The sequence below is a fragment of the Camelus ferus genome, chromosome 31 (genome assembly GCF_009834535.1).
Source record: "Camelus ferus isolate YT-003-E chromosome 31, BCGSAC_Cfer_1.0, whole genome shotgun sequence".
Lineage (NCBI taxonomy): Eukaryota > Metazoa > Chordata > Mammalia > Artiodactyla > Camelidae > Camelus > Camelus ferus.
The window spans coordinates 19,348,570-19,366,793 of record NC_045726.1 but is presented as its reverse complement, the minus strand read 5'-3'; the positions used below and the strand labels follow the sequence as shown (position 1 = coordinate 19,366,793).

Here is an 18,224-nt window from a genome sequence, read left to right as displayed (position 1 = left end):
TCACCTTCTTTTGTTCTGCTTTTTATTCATTCATTCATTCAGTGTTTATTGTGCTTTGACTGGTATTCTGAGTACTTACAAATAGCGCTGCTACAGACATTTCTGTACAAGTTACATTTGGTCTGTTCGGGGAACATTACCTAAAGTGGTGTCCCAGGGTCAGAAAGAATTTGTGGTTTCTTAATTCGTATAAAACACTGCTTTAACTACCTAAAACTCAAAGGTACTGTGGTGGGTAAATTCGAGTCTCCCTCGGGACGCAGCCCAGTTCCCTAGCTTAACCGTTTTCCCTTTGGGGACTGAGAGGTGCCAGGGGCTCTGGGGGGCTGGGGGGGAGCCCCCTCCGATGTTCAGAGTTGTTACCATCATTTCAGAAGGTGGGAGGAAATGTTTGGAGATGGATAACTTCATGGCATCTATGTGATGATGGCTTCGTGGCGTATATTTAGTCTCTAAACTCATTAACTTTCAGACATTAAATTTCTTCACCTTTTTGTATGTCCGTCACACCTCAGAAAAGGCATTTTCAAAGGAAAAAGAAAAGCAGGCGACTGAGGGCGGGAAGAGCTCTCTCCTGCTGTTTAGACACAGAGGTGCGGAGATGTGCCTTTGCTGACCTGTGTCTTAACAGCTTTCTTCCACCAAATTCTCCCCGGGGTTTTTTTTTTTTTTTTTAAAGATGCATCTTTATTATTTTTTAAAACGTTGCTCAAAAATCTGAATGTGTATTTTGCACAACAGTTACAGAGATTGCTGTACCTTAAGCCTTGACTCAAGGTTAGAACCACGTTTCACACATAAGTAGGTTTTTATTCTTTCATATTTGGAAGTATCTGAATTGTGCCCCAGCATAGGGTAATGTGAAAATTTTCAGTTAAAATGGGAGGTGAAAGCTAGATTTTATCTGGGTTAATCTGAGTTTTCAGTCCTCTTCGACTGTTTTTCCAAGAAGCAGGCAGCAAATCGGAGAAATGGGTAAAAGACTAATGGATTTCCTCTTCCTTTCCGCCTTCATTACATGGATTTCTAGTGTCCCATGTGGTCACAGATGCAAGATGCCATGTGTCCCTGGCCCACAGTGTCAGGTCTGTGGTTCCTTTCCTGGGCCGCACCATTCTGGTTGAATGTCCTCAGCGTCTCAGTGTTTCCGGACAAGGATGCCACGCACCCCCGTCACCCCCTCTCCCTGTCCCCGTCGTCTCCTTTCTGCATCACAGTGCACCACGCCTAACTGGAATCCTCAGCCCCCCTTATAATAAATAGGTCATCCGATCCTACCTAATCTTATTTCAGACTCTCACCTCACCCCTGATCAATGCCTGCTGAAAGCTTTCCCAGCCACTGGCCTCTGCCAGCCCTTCTCTGTCTCGCATGTTGCCACCAGAAAGTTCTTGGTGGGGAAAAAAGAGCACATAGGTCATGTTCCCCTGCTTAAGGGTCTCCACCAGCTCACTTTGCTCCCAGCAAGTCTAGACTCCTCGGCCAAGGACCCAGGCCCCCGCCACCTCATCCCCCATCCTCACCCTCCCAGTGCCCCGGGGGGGCAGCCTGGCCCCAAGTCCCCCACCTCGCTGGGGCCCCAGCCCCCGCCCTCCCTTTGTCCCAGGTTACTTCCCTTCCTCCTCTTTCTCTCCTGGGTGCTCAGGTGATTTAACCGCACTTATTGTGGTGATTTTTTTTTTATTGACATTAACATTGGTTTACAACATATCAGTTTCGTGTGTACAACTTTGTATTTCTGCTACTGTGCACCCTAGAGTGTCCTTACCACCAAAAGTTTACTTTCCATCCATCACCATACGGTTGATCGCCTTTACACATTTTGTCTGTCCCCCCTTCACCAAACCCCCCCGCCCCCTTAACCACTACTCTGTTCTCTGTATCCGTGTGTTTGGTTTTATATTCTAAAGAAGAGTGAAATCATGTAACCATATTTGTATTTGTCTCTCTCACTTAACTTCTCTTAGCATAATACCCGCTAAATCCCATCTGTGTTGTCACAAATGCCAAGATTTCGTTCTTTTTAATGGCTGAGTAATATTCCATCTCTCTCTCTCTCTCTCTCTCTCTCTCTCTCTCTCTCTCTCTCTCTCTCTCTCTCTCTCACACACACACACACACACACACACACACACACACACACACACACCTTCTTTATCCATTCTTCCATTGATGGACACTTAGGTTGCTTCTATATCTTGGTTGTTGAGAATAATGCTGTGAACATTGGGGTGCATGTATCTTTTTGAATTTGTGTTTTCATATTCTCTGGAAAAATACCCAGAAGTGGGATTACTGGGTCGTATGGTAGTTCTGTCTTAATTGTTTGAGGAGCTTCCATACTGGTTTCCACAGTGGCTGCACCAGCTTACGTTCCTACTGATAGTGGACAAGGGTTCTGTTTTTCTCCACGTCCTCACCAACCCTTGTTATCTCTTACCTTTTTCACGATAACCACTCTCATAGGTATGAGGTGACATCTCATTGTGGCTTTGACTTGCATTTCCCTCGTGATTATGTGATGTTGAGCATCTTTTCATGTGCCTGTTGGCCATCTGTATATCCTCTTTGGAAAAATGTCTTTTCAGATCTTCTGCCCACTATTCAGTAAGGTTGCTTGTTTTTTGTTGTTGTTGAGTTGTATGAATTCTTTATATATTTTGGCTACTAACCTCTTATCAAATTTATGGTTTGCAAATATTTCTCCAATTCAGAAGGTTTCCTTATTCTTTTTACTTTAACCATTTTTAAAATTCATTTATGTATTTATTTTACAATATTGTATTTTTTAAATTGAAGTATAGCTGACGTACAATATTATATGTTGCAGGTACACAGTATAATGATTCACAAATTTTTTAAGGTTATACTCCATTTATAGTTATTACAAAATATTGCCTATATTCCTCATGTTGCACAATACATCCTTTTTGCTTATTTTATACCTGAGTTGGCACCTCTTAATCCCCCACCCTCATCTGGCCCCTCCCTCGTCCCTCTCCCCACTGATCACCACTAGTTCCTTCTCTACATCTGTGAGTCTGTTTCTTTTCTGTTACATTCACTGGTTTGTTGTATATTTTTAGATTCCGCATGTAAGCAATATCTTACAGTATTTGTCTTTCTCTGTCTGACTTACTTCACTTAGCATAAATGCTAAATCCATCCATGCTGTGCCCCAGAAACTAATACTTTTTAAATCAGCTATATTTCAATTAAAAAACAAACAAACAACAACGCATTTAAAATATGAGCAGAAGAACTGAACAGACATTTTTCCAAAAGAGGAAAGGCAGATGGCCCACAGGACACCTCTCACCTGTCAGAATGGCCATCACCAAAAAGAACACAAATAGATGTTGGCAAGGATGTGGAGAAAAGGGAACCCCTGTACACTGATGGTGGGAATGTAAATTGGTGCAGCCACTGTGGGAAACAACCCGGAGGGTTCTCAAAAACCCCAAAATAGAACCACCGCATGGCCCAGCAATCCCACTCCTGGGAATCTATGCAAGAAAAAACTGAAACATTAATTCAAAAAGATACATACACCCCACTATTAACAGCAGCGCTATTTACAGTTGCCAAGACATGGAAGCAACCTCAGTGCACACACCAACAGATGCAGGGACAAAGAATATGTAGCATGCATACGTAATAGAGCGTAACTCACCCACAAAAAAGAAGGATATTTTGCCATTCGCAGCCCTTCATTCACTTTTTTTTTTTTTCACTTCAAAAACCAGAATTTTTTAACTGGCATAAACATTTCCATTGCATCAAAAACAACAAAATACCTAGAAATAAACTTAACCAAGGAGGTTCCCTATACTCTGAAAGCTGTAAAACGTTGATGAAGGAAATTGAACATGATACAAAGAAATGGAAAGATATCTTGTGCTTTTGGATTGGAAGAATCAACATTATCAAAATGACCACAGTACCCAAAGCGATACACAGATCCAGTGCAACCCCCGTCGAAACACCCACGACATTTTTCACAGAACTAGAACAAACAATTCCAGATTTTATATGGAACCATAAAACATTGCAAATTGCCAAAGCAATCTTTTGTAGGTCTTTTCTTCTTTTTGTTCTCTTATGGTGTGATGACTAGAGAAGTTCCTTTAATATTTGCTGTAAAGCTGGTTTGGCGGCGCTGAAACCTTTTAACTCTTGTTTATCTGAGAAGCTTTTGATTTCTCCATCAAATCTGAGCGACAGCCTTGTTAGATAGAGTGTTCTTGGTTGTAAGTTTTTCCCTTTCATCGCTTTAAATATATCATGCCACTCCCTTCTGGTCTATAGAGTTTCTGCTGAAAAATCCGCTGATAACCTTGTGGAAATTCCCTTGGATGTTATCTGTTGCTTTTCTCTTGCTGATTTTAATATTTTCTCCTTACCTTTCATTTTTGTCGATTTGATGACCACGTGCCTTGGCGGGTTCCTCTTTGGGTTGATTCTGTGTGCTGCTGTCTGCACTTCCAGGACTTGGGTGACTGTTTCCTTTCCCACGATGGGGAAGTTTTCAGTTACTACCTCCAAAAATTTTCTCAGGTCCTCTCTCTCTCTCGCTTCTCTCTGGGACCCCTATAATGTGAATATGAGTGTCCTTCATGTTGTCCCAGAGCTCTCTTAAACTATCCTCATTCCTTTTCATTCTTTCTTATTTTTTTCTGGTCCGCAGTAGTGATTTCCACGAATCTGTCTTCTAGCTCACTGATCCGTTCTTCTGCCTCGTTAGTCTATTCTTGGTTCCTTCTAGTGCGTTATTCATTTCAGTGATTTTATTCAACTCTTGTATTTTCCAACTCTTTGCTAAAAACTTCACTCTGTGCATCTATACTTCTCTTGAGTTCTCTGAACATCTTGGCCATCATTACCTTAAACTCTTTCTCAGATAAGTTGCCTCTCTCCTCATCACTCATTTTTCCTTCTGGGGTTTTATCTTGTGCCTTGACCTGGGAGATAGTCCTTTGCCACCTCATATCGTCTGTCTTTCTATTTGTATTTTTAGGTAGGTTAATTACATTTCTCGACCTTGGAGAGGTGGCCCTCTGTGGGAGACGTCCTGTGTGTCCCAGCAGTGCACTCTTCTCTTGTCCCCCAAGAGCCAGGTCCCAGTGTAGAGTCTGGCTTGTGTTTGTGGACTCCTTCCACAGGCTTTGGGGTCGTTGTTTTCTTATTCCTAGTTTCTGCCACCTGGTGGGTGAGGCTGGACTAGAGGCTTATGCAGGGTTCCTGGCAGGAGGAGCCTGCCCACTGCTGGGAGAGGCTTGTTCCTGGAACTCTGGTGGGTAGGGCTGTGTCTTGAGGCTTCCCGGCATTTAAGCCTACAGGCTGTTGGGTGGGGCTGGGTCTTGGTGCTAATGAGCCAATCGAGATATCAGCCTCCGGGAAAGCTCGGGTAGCTGAACACTCCCAGAATGTCCACCCCCGGCTTTTATGTCCCCTGGGTGAGCCGCAGCCCTCCCCTGCCTCCCCAGAGATTCTCCAAAACCAGCCGGCAGGCCTGGCCCAGGTTCCTAGAAAATCACTGCTTCTGCCCTTGGACCTGGCACACGTGAGATTCGGTGTACGCTTCCCAAGACAGCGAAGCCCCTGTTTCGCCCAGTCTTGTGGGGCTCCTGGAGTTAAGCCCCACTGGCCTTCGAAACCAGATGTCCGGGGGGTCTCCTCCTCCCAGTGCTGGAACCCCGGGCTGGGGAGCCTGACCTGGGGCTCAGAGCTCTCACTTGCGGGAGGGCCTCTGCGACTTAATTGTTCTTCAGCTTGTGGGCCACCCGCCCGGTGGGGCAGGGGACCCAACCCCAACCACAGCGTGATCACGCCCCTCCTCCCGCCCTGCTGTGGCCCCCCCTTTGTGTTCCCAGCTGGAGAAGATCTTTTTGGCTAGGTTCCAGTCTTTTTTATCTTCCATGGTGGTTTAGCTTTCAGTTGCGGTGTTGCTGTAGTCGTGAGGAGAGACGAGCTTGTGGTCCTGCCACTCCGCCATCTTGACCAGAAACCTTGCTTTATTGTTTTGATGATGGTTTCCTTCACTGTGAAAAGCTTTTTCATGTGATCTTGTCCCATTTGTTTATCTTTGCTTCTGTTTCCTTTGCCTGAGGACACATGTCCGAAAAAGATAATGCTGTGTTCTCTTCTAGAATTTTTATGTTTCCAGGTCTTACATCCAAGCCTTTAATCCATATTAATTTGTGTGCGTGGTATATGGTAGTGTCTGGTCTGACCCTTCTGCATGTGGCTTTTCAGTTTTTCCCAACTCCATTTGTTGAAGAGACTACGCTTTCTTCATGGTATGTTTTTTTGCTTCTTTCTTGTAAATGAGGCATTCATATATGTGTGAGGTTACTTCTGGACTCTCAGTTCTGTTCCATTGATATGTGTGTCTGTTTTTATGCCGAGACCATGCTGTTTGTATTACAATAGCTTTGTAGTATCGTTTGAAATCAGGGTGTGTTCCCTCCAGCTTAGTTCGTTTTTCTCGCGGATGCTTTGGCTATTTGTGGTTCCATGTAAATTTTAGAATACTCTGTTGTATTTCTGCGAAAAGTGTCATTGGAATTCTGATCGTGATTGCATTGAATCTGTAGATTGCTTTAGGTAATATGGACATTTTAACAACGTTAATCCTTCTATAATCCATGAGTGTGCAATACCTTGCAATTTCTTTGCATCATCCTTAATTTCTCTCTCAATGTCTTACAGTTTTTCCGTGTGCAGGCCTTCACCTCCTTGGTTAAATGTATTCCTAAGTATTTTTTTTGTTGCGTGTATAAATGGGGTTGTTCTCTAGGTTTCTTTTTGCTAGCTCATTGTTTGTGTATAGAAAAAACAGATTTTCCTATATTGATTTTTGCACCCTGCCAGTTTACTGTGCTTATTATTTCTAATAGGTTTTTTTTTTGGTTTTTTGTTCTTTTTTTTTTTTTTGCTGGTATCTTTAGGGTTTTCTCTGTATCGTGGTGAGTTTTAACCCCTTATGTATACTTCGGGCCAAGTGCATCGGCAGGACTGTCCGCTTAGGGTGGGGATTTGCCGTGGCCACACTGGGGGCCTCATTGGATGCATACTGACTGCACACCTGCTAAGATGCTGCAGGTGTGTGGCGTGCAGCCTGGGTCCCAGCCCTCACTCACCCCCTTGTGCGCTGCGTGGTTTACACAACCAGATGTGGGAGCGCTGTGTAGTTGCACAGTAACTCTCTAGTCACCAACTGTGATGAGAACGGATGGAAGGGACTGAAGAATACGTAAGAATGGTTAAGTGGGAGTGAGGGCGGGCGGAGCGTGAGATGGAGAAGCCGCCAGTGCGGCTCCGGTGGTCGTCCTTTGCCACCAGCCTTTCGCACACCTGCCCCCCGAGACTCCTGAGCTGCGGGGTCCGAACCGCTGCTCTGGTGCCCGCAGCCACAGCGTAAAACTGCAGGATGCTCGTGAAGGGTGGAGAAATGTAGGGACTATACTGAGTCTCTGGAAACAGTGGAGACGGGAGGTGTTACCGAGTCCAAACCTGTTCTGCTCGCCGCACGACAGGGCAATAAATCGGGAGACAAGGTGTTGGGGCAAGGAATTGTGACTTTATTTGGAAAGCCAGCAGACCGACAGGATGGCGGACTGATGTCTTAGAGAACCATCTTCCCCAAGTCAGAATTCAGGCTCCTTTTATACTAAAAGGGGAGGGGGCGTGGTTGGCTGTTGCAAACTTCTGGATGCAGGAATCCTTTGTTCTTGTAGTTGTGCACGTGCATCAGGCCATGGTTCCCCTGCAAACCTCCAACAAAACAAATGTTATTTTCTATTCTGCAACTTGTTATCTTTATATGAGTGCGAAGGTGTTAATACCCTTAAAGGGCAGAGCCTTGAGAATGGGCTCTCCTGTCTGTTTCAGGCTAAAGGCAACGCTGTTTCACAAAAGGAGCAGAGCCAGCAAGACTGAGCCCAGAAAACAGGGCACAGGGTTAAAGCCAAAGGAACAGATCTCATGGAGTCAGATTTATCCTTTTCTAGTGCAAAGCTGCTGGTCGGAGGTCGGGGCCGAGATCCAGCTCAGCTGGGCCTCTGCAGGGAAGGCCGAGTGGGAGGAGTGGGGAGGAGCGTGGCCTGGGGACCAAGAAGAGGCGCCTGGACCGGGCAGTAGGAGGCCTGAGGTCCGTGGGCTGGGGCGGGCCCTGTCTCTCCTGAGCCTCTGCACCTTATCTGCAAAATGAAATTGCATGAAGAAGAGCGGTTCTCAGTATAGCGAGTCTATACAGAGGTGGCCACCACGTAACTGGAGAAGGTCCGAGGTCCCCGAGTGACGCAGACCCCCAGTCCTCCCTGCCGTGAGCTGGAGGCCCATGGACACGGCCCCCTGGGGAAAGAGGAACGACCTACCCTGTCCCCTCTGTCCCCCCGGGCAGCCGCACTGCGTCCACGCAGGAGGAGGGTCAGAGGAACAGTGCTGAGTGCCCTTTAAGAACTTGCAGAAGCGGGTGGTGAGTGAAGGGGAAGGGGTCCTGAGGGATCAGACTTCCACTTAGAAGATGTGTAAGGTCCTGGGGCTGTCATGTGAGCTTGGTGACTGTCGGTAACTGTATTTGAAAGCTGCCAAGAGAGTAGATCTTAAAAGTTCTCATCACGAGGAAAGAATGCAGAACTGCGAGGTGATGGACGATAACTCACTGGGGTGATTATTTCGCAATATGGTTGTATATTCAATCATTGCGCCATCTACATCTTCTATTTGTCCAGTGTTCTGTGTCAGTTATAGCTCAATAAAAGTGGAAATAAAAAAGAACTCTTAGAAGAGTGGGATGAATGTAAAACCGCGTTTACAGCACGGCTGCGGGGCTGGAGGAGCGTGGGGCTGGGCTTCAGGGAGATCTGAGCAGGGCCTCGCCGACCTTGTGCCCTGGACGCTGGTGTTGGGGACGGTTCCCGGGACACAAAGGAAAAGATAATAATGTTACGGTCTCTCTTTGTGGGATAGTGTGTGGCTCTCCAGCTGACAGTCTAGATCAAGGCCCTGTAACTGTGGCAGGATAAATGTGAAGCTGTTATTTAGGGAAGCGGCGTGTGCTGTGCGCTCGCACAGGTGCACGGAAGTGCGAGAGGACAGGAGGAGTGACAGCTGTGCTGTTAATGTGACTTTAAATTGTCTTTGAAATTGGCTAACTGTAATGTGGCTAATCCTCATTAAAAAAAAAAAATAAGTGAAACGAAAGTAGGATTGTTCCCATTGGGAGATACACTGTAATTCCTTTCCACCAGTGCATTTCCAGGGAGTTTGTTGACTGACTTTCTGACGGATCCTATACTAACCCTGTCAATCTGCAGTAACAGTAGTGGCCTGGATAAATGATGCCAAGTGCAGGAAAACGGAAATGGTAGGGAGTGTGTTTTGACAGTTTAATTACCCTCCAAATCAGAGCTGAAACACAAACGGGGCTGCTTCAGCCGTGAGGACAAGCTTCTGTCTGCCTGTTCCCGTGGGAGGTGAGGGCCCCAGTGCTCACGTGTGTCTTGGCAGAATTTCACCTGGATAATCTCTACAAGCTGTGACAGCTCAGCCTGAAAGGCCAGGTACCTGATACAGATACGGCTTTCCCTTCCATCCTCCCCCTCCTCCCAAAGAAACAGTAAAAGAAGGGCCTTCTGTGTTGTGGGTAAGCCTTGCCAGAGCAGACACGCGGGGTTGGGACTGCTGGCTCCCTTCCTGGGGCCGACCCGTGTGACCAGTCTTTCGTATCTTTCAAGAAATGATCCATGACTTTTCTGACATGTATATAAGAAAGGAAGTCGTTTTGATACTGGTAAAAATAACTTTGCACAGTGAGCTACAACTCTAGTCCTGTGTTGAATAACGTCAAAGTATACAGAACGGGAACTCAGGAGAGGAAAATACATGGAAACTGTAGACATGTCAGTGCATCATTATTAATCTGATCAAAATATAACGTGGCGTATTTAGACGAATGTATCAAATTTTACACTACGAAGAAAAGTTGAATCAGTCTGCAAAAGCAGAAATCCTACGCTGTGGGGGTCCAGACCAGGATGCTCTGGGCCCCACTCCTAACCTCACGTCCCTCTAGCACATCTTGGGGAAGTGACTCCATTTCTCTAAGCCTGAAGCACCTGACCCATGACACACTTTCTTGGTGGTAAAGGCTGCTGCCAATATTCCTGAAATGTGTCATTTTAAGAAATCTGTAAAGGAGCAAATGAGTCATCTGCACGCACTTGGAAGTGAAGGACTCCCCCCTGCATTAGTCATTGAGCGAATGAAGGCTAGGAGTGAGGGAGGACCGGGCTCCCCGCCCTCACTCCAGACCTGCTCGCCCATCTCTGCTGTTCCCACCCGCTGCCCCCGCTGTCCTGGTCCCCCTCGTCCCACGCCTGCTGCACTCTGCCCTTCTGATTTTCTGAAAACCTCCAGGCTGCCACGTTGGTGGCTTCAGCACTGTGGTTTCTTCCACCTGAAAGGCCCGTTCTCCATCTGTACCCACGTCCTCGTGTACCCATGGCTGCTCCCCCATCACCTGCTGCCCGTGTACACACGGCCTCCCCGTGTACACGTGCTGCTCCTCCATCATTAGCATCAATAATATACGATATATTCTTGTTTCACCTTGCTTGTTGTCTCTCTTAGCTGGAAGTAACTTAAGGACTTGAGATTTTCTGTTTTTGCTACTGCTGTATCCTGAGTGCCCATAACAGCGCTGGATGATTGTCAGAATTCAATGTTTGTTTAATATACAAGTGAATGAAGTATCTGTGAAAAATTAATACAAAACCATATGCAATGCACATGAGCTGATATTTAGGTAAATTCATAGCCGCCTTCTTTGTTAAAAATTTAAAATAAGAGAGAAAATGAACTGACCTCTCCTTAAAAGAGGTTAAGAAATAAATAAAATAAATTCACCGAAAGCAGTGAGAAATACGTAGTAAATAAAAATATAAGTTAATTACATAAAATGGAAAAACTGGTTTTCAAGGCTAAAAGTTAGTGCCTGGTAAAAAAGCAATAAAAGTAAATAATATTGCCACTTCCACCCCCTGATAAATCTAATCAATAAAGCAGGGTAAAGATAAAATCATAAATCAAAACATGACATATCCATTAGAGATTTAAAATTACACGAAGTATTCCTGAAATGGACAATCTTGGTCAGACGGGAAAGTCTACATTATCAAAGATGCATTAGAACATTGAACATTTCAGTGGTCCCAAAAGCAAATGAGTTTGAGGACATTTTCAAGGAATTAGCTTTCAGAATGGCTCCAAATTCATATGGTATCACTGAGACTTTTAAGAAACAGTTCATTTCAATGCAGCATAAATTAGTACGAAGTATAGAAAGTTATGGAAATCTACCTCATTTTTTGTAAAGCTACTGCAACTTGGAAACAAACACTAAACTAAAATCATATTGAATCATGTTTAATGAGCATGAATGCAAAAATCCTGGGAAACTGAATTGAATCATATGTCAAAGAAACTGCCATGACCAAGCATTGGTCTTCCTACCACGAGAGGAGCTGTTAACATTGTACATTATGTCAGAAAGCAATTATTGGCAGAGGAATCTGGGAAGACGGTGGCGTGGGAAGTTCAAGGCTTCTCCCCCCTCACCTCGACAAAAATGGCACCGGCAGAATCTGTCTGATGTAACTGTTCTGGAACTTGGAGGCTGTTCAAGACTTGCAACTTCCAGGGTAAGGTCTGGAGGGCAGACTGCACTTAACTTTGGTCAGAGTCAGCTCGTGGCACAGTAACACCCCTCCCTCACCCCAGGCCACAAAGGTTTTTCAGTTTTACAAGGTGAAGGAAGTTATGGGGATGCATCACAGTGATGGGTTGCACAGGGAGGTAAATGCATTTAATTCCACTAAATTGCATACTTAAAAATGGTTAGGGTGTTTATTTTTTAATTTTATGTTATATGTATTTTGCAGTAACAAAAATGTAAAAAAAAAAAAAAGGCAACAAATATCTCAGTAAATGCTGAAGAAGCTGTTGATGAAATTTTATATCTAACGTTCCTTACCACAACTCTTTCAAAACTAGTAAGGTAGGGGGGAGGGTATAGGTCAAGTGGCAGAGCGCACGCTTAGCATGCACAAAGTCCTGGGTTCAATCCCCAGTGCCTCCTCCAAAATTAAATAAACCTAATTACCTCCCCCTGCCAAAAAATAAATAAAATAAAATAAAATAAAATATTTAAAAATAGTAGAAAAAAATTTTAAAAACAAACAAAAAGAAAACAGTAAGGAAGGTGCTATGAACTAGTAATGTAACTAGCAATGTAGGTCTTTTTCTTGATATAATAAGGCTTACAGTGTATGTTCCTTGAACGTCTTTGAAGGCAAGGACCAAGTCCTCAGTGATATACCTTAGTGATACCTCAATGATAAATCAATAATGAACTATGAGAAAGAGAAGTTAAAAAAACAACCTCATTTCCGATTGTCTCAAAAAGAATAAAATGCCTAGGAATAAATTTAACCAAGGAAGTGGAAGACATATACGACAAACTGTAAGACACTGACGAAAGAAACCGAAGAAGACACAAATAAGGGAAAAGGTATTCCACGTTAATGTTTTGGGAGAATTAATGTTGTTAAACCGTCTGCACTGCCCAAAGCAGTCTACACATTCAGTGCAACTCCTGTCAAAATTCCAGTGGCCGTTTCCACAGAACTGGAACCAGTAATTCTAAAAGATTCCAAATTGCCAAAACAATCTTCAGAAAAAGGAACCAAGCTGGAGTTAATGTGGTCCCTGATTTCAAACCATACTGCATATCTATAGTAATCAAAATGTTCACAGCAGCACTATTTACAACAGCCAAGACATGGAAACAGCCTAAATGTCCATCAACAGATAACTGGATAAAGAAGCTGTGGTATATTTATATGATGGAATACTACGCAGCCATGAAAAAGAATGAAAAATTTTCTATTTGTAACAACATGGTTGGACTCAGAGGGTATTATGCTAAGCGAACTAAGCCAGACAGAGAAAGACAAATGCTGTCTGTCATCACTTGTGTGGGGAATCTGAAAAATAAAATGAATGAATATAACAAAGCAGAAATAGACTCACAGATAGAGAACAAACTAATGGTTAGTTGGTGGGGAGAGGGAGGAGGGAGGGTTAAGACAGTGGTTGGGAATTAAGAGACACAACCACTATGTGTAAAATAAATGTGCCACCAGGAGGAAACATAGCCATTATTCTGTAATAACTTTAAATGGACTATAACTTATAGAAATTTTGAATCAGCATTGTACACCTGAAACTAACATCATAAATCAACTATACTTCCATTTTAAAATTTCTAAATTAAATTAGATTTAAAAAATACATATGCCCCCAACCTGCGCCCTGTAGAGCCACCACCTGTCGCCTCTCTGGTTGTCAGCCCTTCCCCCCGAGTGGCTGCTGTCCGGGCAGCTGGGCGTCTGTGCGGGCTTGGCGGGCACAGCCCTGATGTCCTCAAGCCACCGAGGCCCCACGTCATATCCGGCGTGGCTCTTGTCCTGACCACTCCTCAGCCTCGCGGGCTGCCAGCCCCTCCCCCTCCCTGAACTGGCCCTCTCCCTCTGGGATGTGCCGCGGCTCCTGCCTCAGTGGTCCCCGCTTCCCCCCAGCCTCCTTTCCTTCTCCTCCCCCTCCGTGCTTTGCGTTTCTCCTGCCCTGAGTGTGGTCTCGGCTGCACCCCCCCCCGACCACCCCCCGTCCCCACACGCCCTTCCAGGGCCGGGCTGCCGCGGGCCCTGCCCTTCCGCCCATCCCCTCTCGTGCTTGCTGGTCCCCTGTCCTTCGGTGACACCTCTGGGTTCCCTTCCCCATCCCCCCCATTTCCTCTCTCATATTCCAAGGCTTCCATTGTGTCTCCCCTGGACCCTTCCAGTAGCCTCGTGTTAATCTTGAACTTTTAATTTATATAAAATAGAACGGGATCCAGAGATACATAAAGTGTCACCTCCGCCCTTGAGAAGCTCCTGGCCGTGGCGGCCACAGGCCCGCAGACACACACGTCCCCGGCAGCCGGCCCGAGGCCCCGGTGGGAGCAGATGCCGTCTGCTGGCCACACGGGCGTGGGGTGAGGCGGGGGCTGCCCGCTCCCCTCCCGGCACCCTGGGTGCTTTTCTGGCCTGAGGTTTCCCTTCCACCCTCTCTCTCCCTCAGCACGTTCGTGGATTTCCGAGATGTGACTTGTGTCAGGTCTGAGACGCCTTGCACACCTTGGCAGGTGTCCTTCCAGGAATCTGACCTTTATTCAGTTAAACTGTGGCAGAGGGAGACTTACACACACACACACACACACCCAGAGGCCCTAAGCAACAGACATGCAGAAACTTCTCTGGTGCGCGAGTGCCCCCGGGAATAAATGAGACCTAATTCAGGTACATCGATCTCACGCATGAACTCGGCCCAGCCCACCTAAGCCCAGAGCCCCCAGTTTCTTTCCTTGATTCTTTCTGTATTGGCCGGTATTCTGTGGTGTTGCGAGCATGATCAGAGTAAGCAGATATAAGAAGCAGGCTGCAGAACAGCCCCTGACATACTTCTGCCGTTAAAATGAGAGTTGGGGCTAGATTTGGGGCAGGGTGACCAGACTGTTTCCTCTCTTCACCGGCTGGGCTCTGTGGACCCCGGTGCCTGCACTCTGGCCTGCGGCAGGGGTCGGTCCGCATCCTGCAGCCTCTCCCCGGGACAAGAGCATCTTCCTTCTGCAGCGTCCAGGGCAGGCAGACAGTCTGCGGGCGCGTCAACCCGCCCGCCCCGCTGGCATCGGGCCCCATAGGCTGTCTCCCTGCCTGGGAACTGGGCTCGCCTGGAGGACAGGTAATCCGCCCTGAGCACCTGCTACCCCAGCAGGTGGGGATGGAGATCCTGCCTCAGCAGACTGTTCTCAGAAGGCTCGTGGAGGTTCCGGGGATGATTGCGGCTGAGAGTCAGGAACCCAGGGTCGTCTTAACTGACTGACCTTCCTGTGCCCCGGGTTTCTTGGCTGCAAGTTCTGCACAGCCCTCTCTGCTGGTGCACCTCCCCAGGTCTCGGCCAAGATGCCCTGGTGTGTCCCTCGGCTGCAGGCTGGCCCCCGCCACCCCTGATCCCGGTGAAGTCCTGTCACCAGGCACCGCCGTGGGGGCCCCGGGTCGCCTTTGCCTGAGCCCAGTGCCCGCCGCGGCTGGGTGCCTCGGCCCCTGACACGCGTCAGCCGAGGGCGCGCCCGGGGCGGTGGTCCCCTCGGCCGCCCGCTGGCGGTGACGGGCGGTGGGACTTTGCCGCTGCACTCATGTGTGTCTGCTTGCCTGTCTTTCAGGGGCCCAGCAGCTGGGGCTGCCCTATTACACCGACCCGGGAGGACCAGGCGTGACTCCTGCGGGGAACCCCGTGGCGATGGCGTTCCAGGTCCAGCCCAGCTCGCCCCAGGGAAGCTCGGCCTACCCGCCGCCCCCCTCCTACTGCAACACGCCCCCGCCCCCGTATGAGCAGGTGGTGAAGGACAAGTAGGGGGGCCTCCTGGCGCCTGCCTGTGCGCTGGGCCCGGGAGGCAGGGAGGGCTGTCAGCCCCCCGGTCCCCATCCGCGCTCACTCCCAGGAACGGCCTTGTGAGCCACTAAGGGCGAACTCCTCTGCTATCTTCAAAGCACGCCCAGCCTCCCCTCAAGTTTTCCTCGGAGGACCAGCATCCGAATTCACCCCCCGTCTCCTCTGTTGCTCCTGTTCCCGATGTGATCTGTGCTCCGGCTGCGTGGACGGTCCCGAGGGGTGACACCCTGGGGTCGCCTGCCCAGATCCTCAGGAGAGAGACCAGGCCGGAGGCCCGGCGGGACACGTGCGGCTGAGTGATGCCGGGGGCGGGGGCAGGGCGCCCAGCTCGGGGCTTCCTCCCACCCTGGGAGGCCCTGCGCCCGGCAGGCTGCTCGCTGAAGTCAGCCCCCAACCCCGAGTCACCGTCCCAGCCCCTTGTCCCGTCAGCCTTCCTCTTCAAAAAGCTGTTAGAGATGCAGTGGGTGGAGAAGCGGCCTCTCAGCACCTTTCCATCCCCTCTCACTTGCTAAAGCCGAGGGAGGCCGCCCTGTGCACACCCAGCCCCGGGGAGCATCGCGTCTGGCTGTCCCCGCAGGGAGCTGAGCCAGCGGAATCAGGCCCAGCGGGATGTCTGTAGTTAACCTGAAAATCACTAAGGAAAGTTATTTAAATTCATGGGAAATTGCCCCCGGCCTCATACCGGGTCGTTGCATTTTATGAGTTTTTGGTCTGACCTGGGGAGGAAAAAATTGTGCCCCCCCCCGCCCCATTGTTAGTGGGTCCTTTGAGGTCAGGCTCCGAGTCTTCCCTGGGTGCCAGCCTGCAGCTCTCCGGTCTGTGATGGTGACCAGATGTCTGTGCCCTGACGTCAGGCAGCTCTGATGGTGGGTCTTGCTGGACACTTTCCAAGCAGGCACATCCGGCTGGGAGCCACACTGGCCCTTGGACAGAGGCGTCGTAGGAGCCTGGGTGTCTGACCTCAGCAGGTGTGTGCTGGGCTCTGAACAGGAGGAGTTTGCTAAGAAAAAGAACGCGAAACCCCAGGGCTGCGAAGAGGGATCTCTTCAAAAAGAACGGAATAGATCTCACTGGTGGGCTGATCAAAATGAGAACCAAGATGTGGTTGGAGCCGCCAGCCCCGACCCGGGAGCCCCCTCACCCTGGGATCACAGGTTGCCGGGGGCCATCACTGGGCCGGGGTCCTGCCCCCCTGTGTAGGTAGTAACGCCCGTGGCCGTGGATCTAAACCCAGATTGAGACCTGCCCGGTCAGGTATAGAGGATCAGAGGGCACAGCCAAGACAGGAAGGTCCCTGTGTGGGGGGTGGGGGGGTGGAGGGGGCGCTTTTTGAAATGAACTAACCAGAGCCTGTTGAGAAGTTGTCACTGAACTTGAGCTGGAGTGGGCGCTGCCTTCGTTCCCACGGCCCCTGGCTTGGTGTCCCTGGTCTATGGGGGACGAGTGAGGAGTCAGGATGGGGCCACCGAGACTTCCCTTTCCTGAGGATGGAGAATCCAGGAGCCTCCCAGGGGCCCCGGAGAGCCTGGACACGGACGCTGCCGCCGGTGTCTCCGACCACCCGCACGTGACCTCTGAGCCCCTGCCCCCACACTCCAGTCCTTGATGGGACGAGACCACAAAGCACAACACTCGCTGTTTACAGCCAAGGGCGGCCCCGTGGCTCCCCGAGTTCCTCCTCCTGCAGGGCGTCCGTTTTGCATTTTCAACATCACTTTCTCCCTTTTACTGTCTTGATAACGAAGCACACGCAGAGCTGCCCCCTGGATTGGATCTTTGCGGCTGGACAGACGCCCACATGCCCGGGACTAAATTCTGTTGATCTTTTTGATAGCACATGATTTTAAGGGACTGGGTGGTGCCGGTGGCACTCACCACTTTTATATTCATGTTTGTGTGAGAGAAGTTCTGTGTCCCCTTGACCCTGGCTGAGAACGGTGGGCACCTGTGTGTGGAGAGTCCACTCGCGGCGACATCGCCTGCCCACGGGTCCCTCCGCGCTGTGGGGGGACTGTGCCCACGGCTGGGAGCAGATCTGTGCATGTTTCTCCTCTGCAACTTGGCTCATTTCTCTTTTCTGTTCTTTTGATAGGGTCCTGTTTCCTATGTATGCAGAATAAAAATAAATTTGGCCACGTGCTCTGACTCTTTTGCTGGGGGGAGGAGGGGAGGGAGGAAGTTTCAGATAAGGATGTGGGGTGGGTGATGCACCCAATCTCAGGAGAACTGGAAATTACATGCTTTCAAAGAATATAGGGAACTTTTGGTTCACCAACACATTTCTTTAAATCTGGCTAGGGGAAAAATTATCCAGGGTCAGAAGGAAGACACAGGCATGAATTACACAAACTCACAGCGAAGACTGACATTGTTTGTCCGGATGTGCCTTCCACAGGGAGGTGATTTAAAATCCAGCTCTGGTCAGAAACGATCTCTCTCATGGATCCTTTGCTGCTACAATTGGGCTGTTTTAGATGAACCACTAATTGAGATGTTTATAAAGAAGCGTTTTATAATTTGCTGTCTTAAAACGGGACGGGAAATACAGCCAGAGGAGGCCAGGCGGCCCCTGGTGCCAGTTCGCACGCCTGCCCTGGACGCGGCTCCCGGTCCTCGGCCTCCCCCGGTGAAACGGGGCAGGTCGTTTCCAAATCAGAGCTCAAGACTTG

General features: G+C 48.6%; 1 protein-coding gene across 1 annotated transcript in view; it reads left to right on the top strand.

The window, feature by feature from the left end:
* VOPP1 (VOPP1 WW domain binding protein) overlaps positions 1-17,693 on the top strand; it is a 94,056-nt gene extending 76,363 nt beyond the window's left edge. Inside the window, exon 6 of the mRNA XM_032471174.1 lies at positions 15,326-17,693. Coding sequence (XP_032327065.1) covers positions 15,326-15,516 — 191 coding nt within the window. The 3' untranslated portion in view covers positions 15,517-17,693. The remainder of the gene's footprint in view (positions 1-15,325) is intronic.
* The last annotated feature ends 531 nt before the right edge of the window (positions 17,694-18,224 follow it).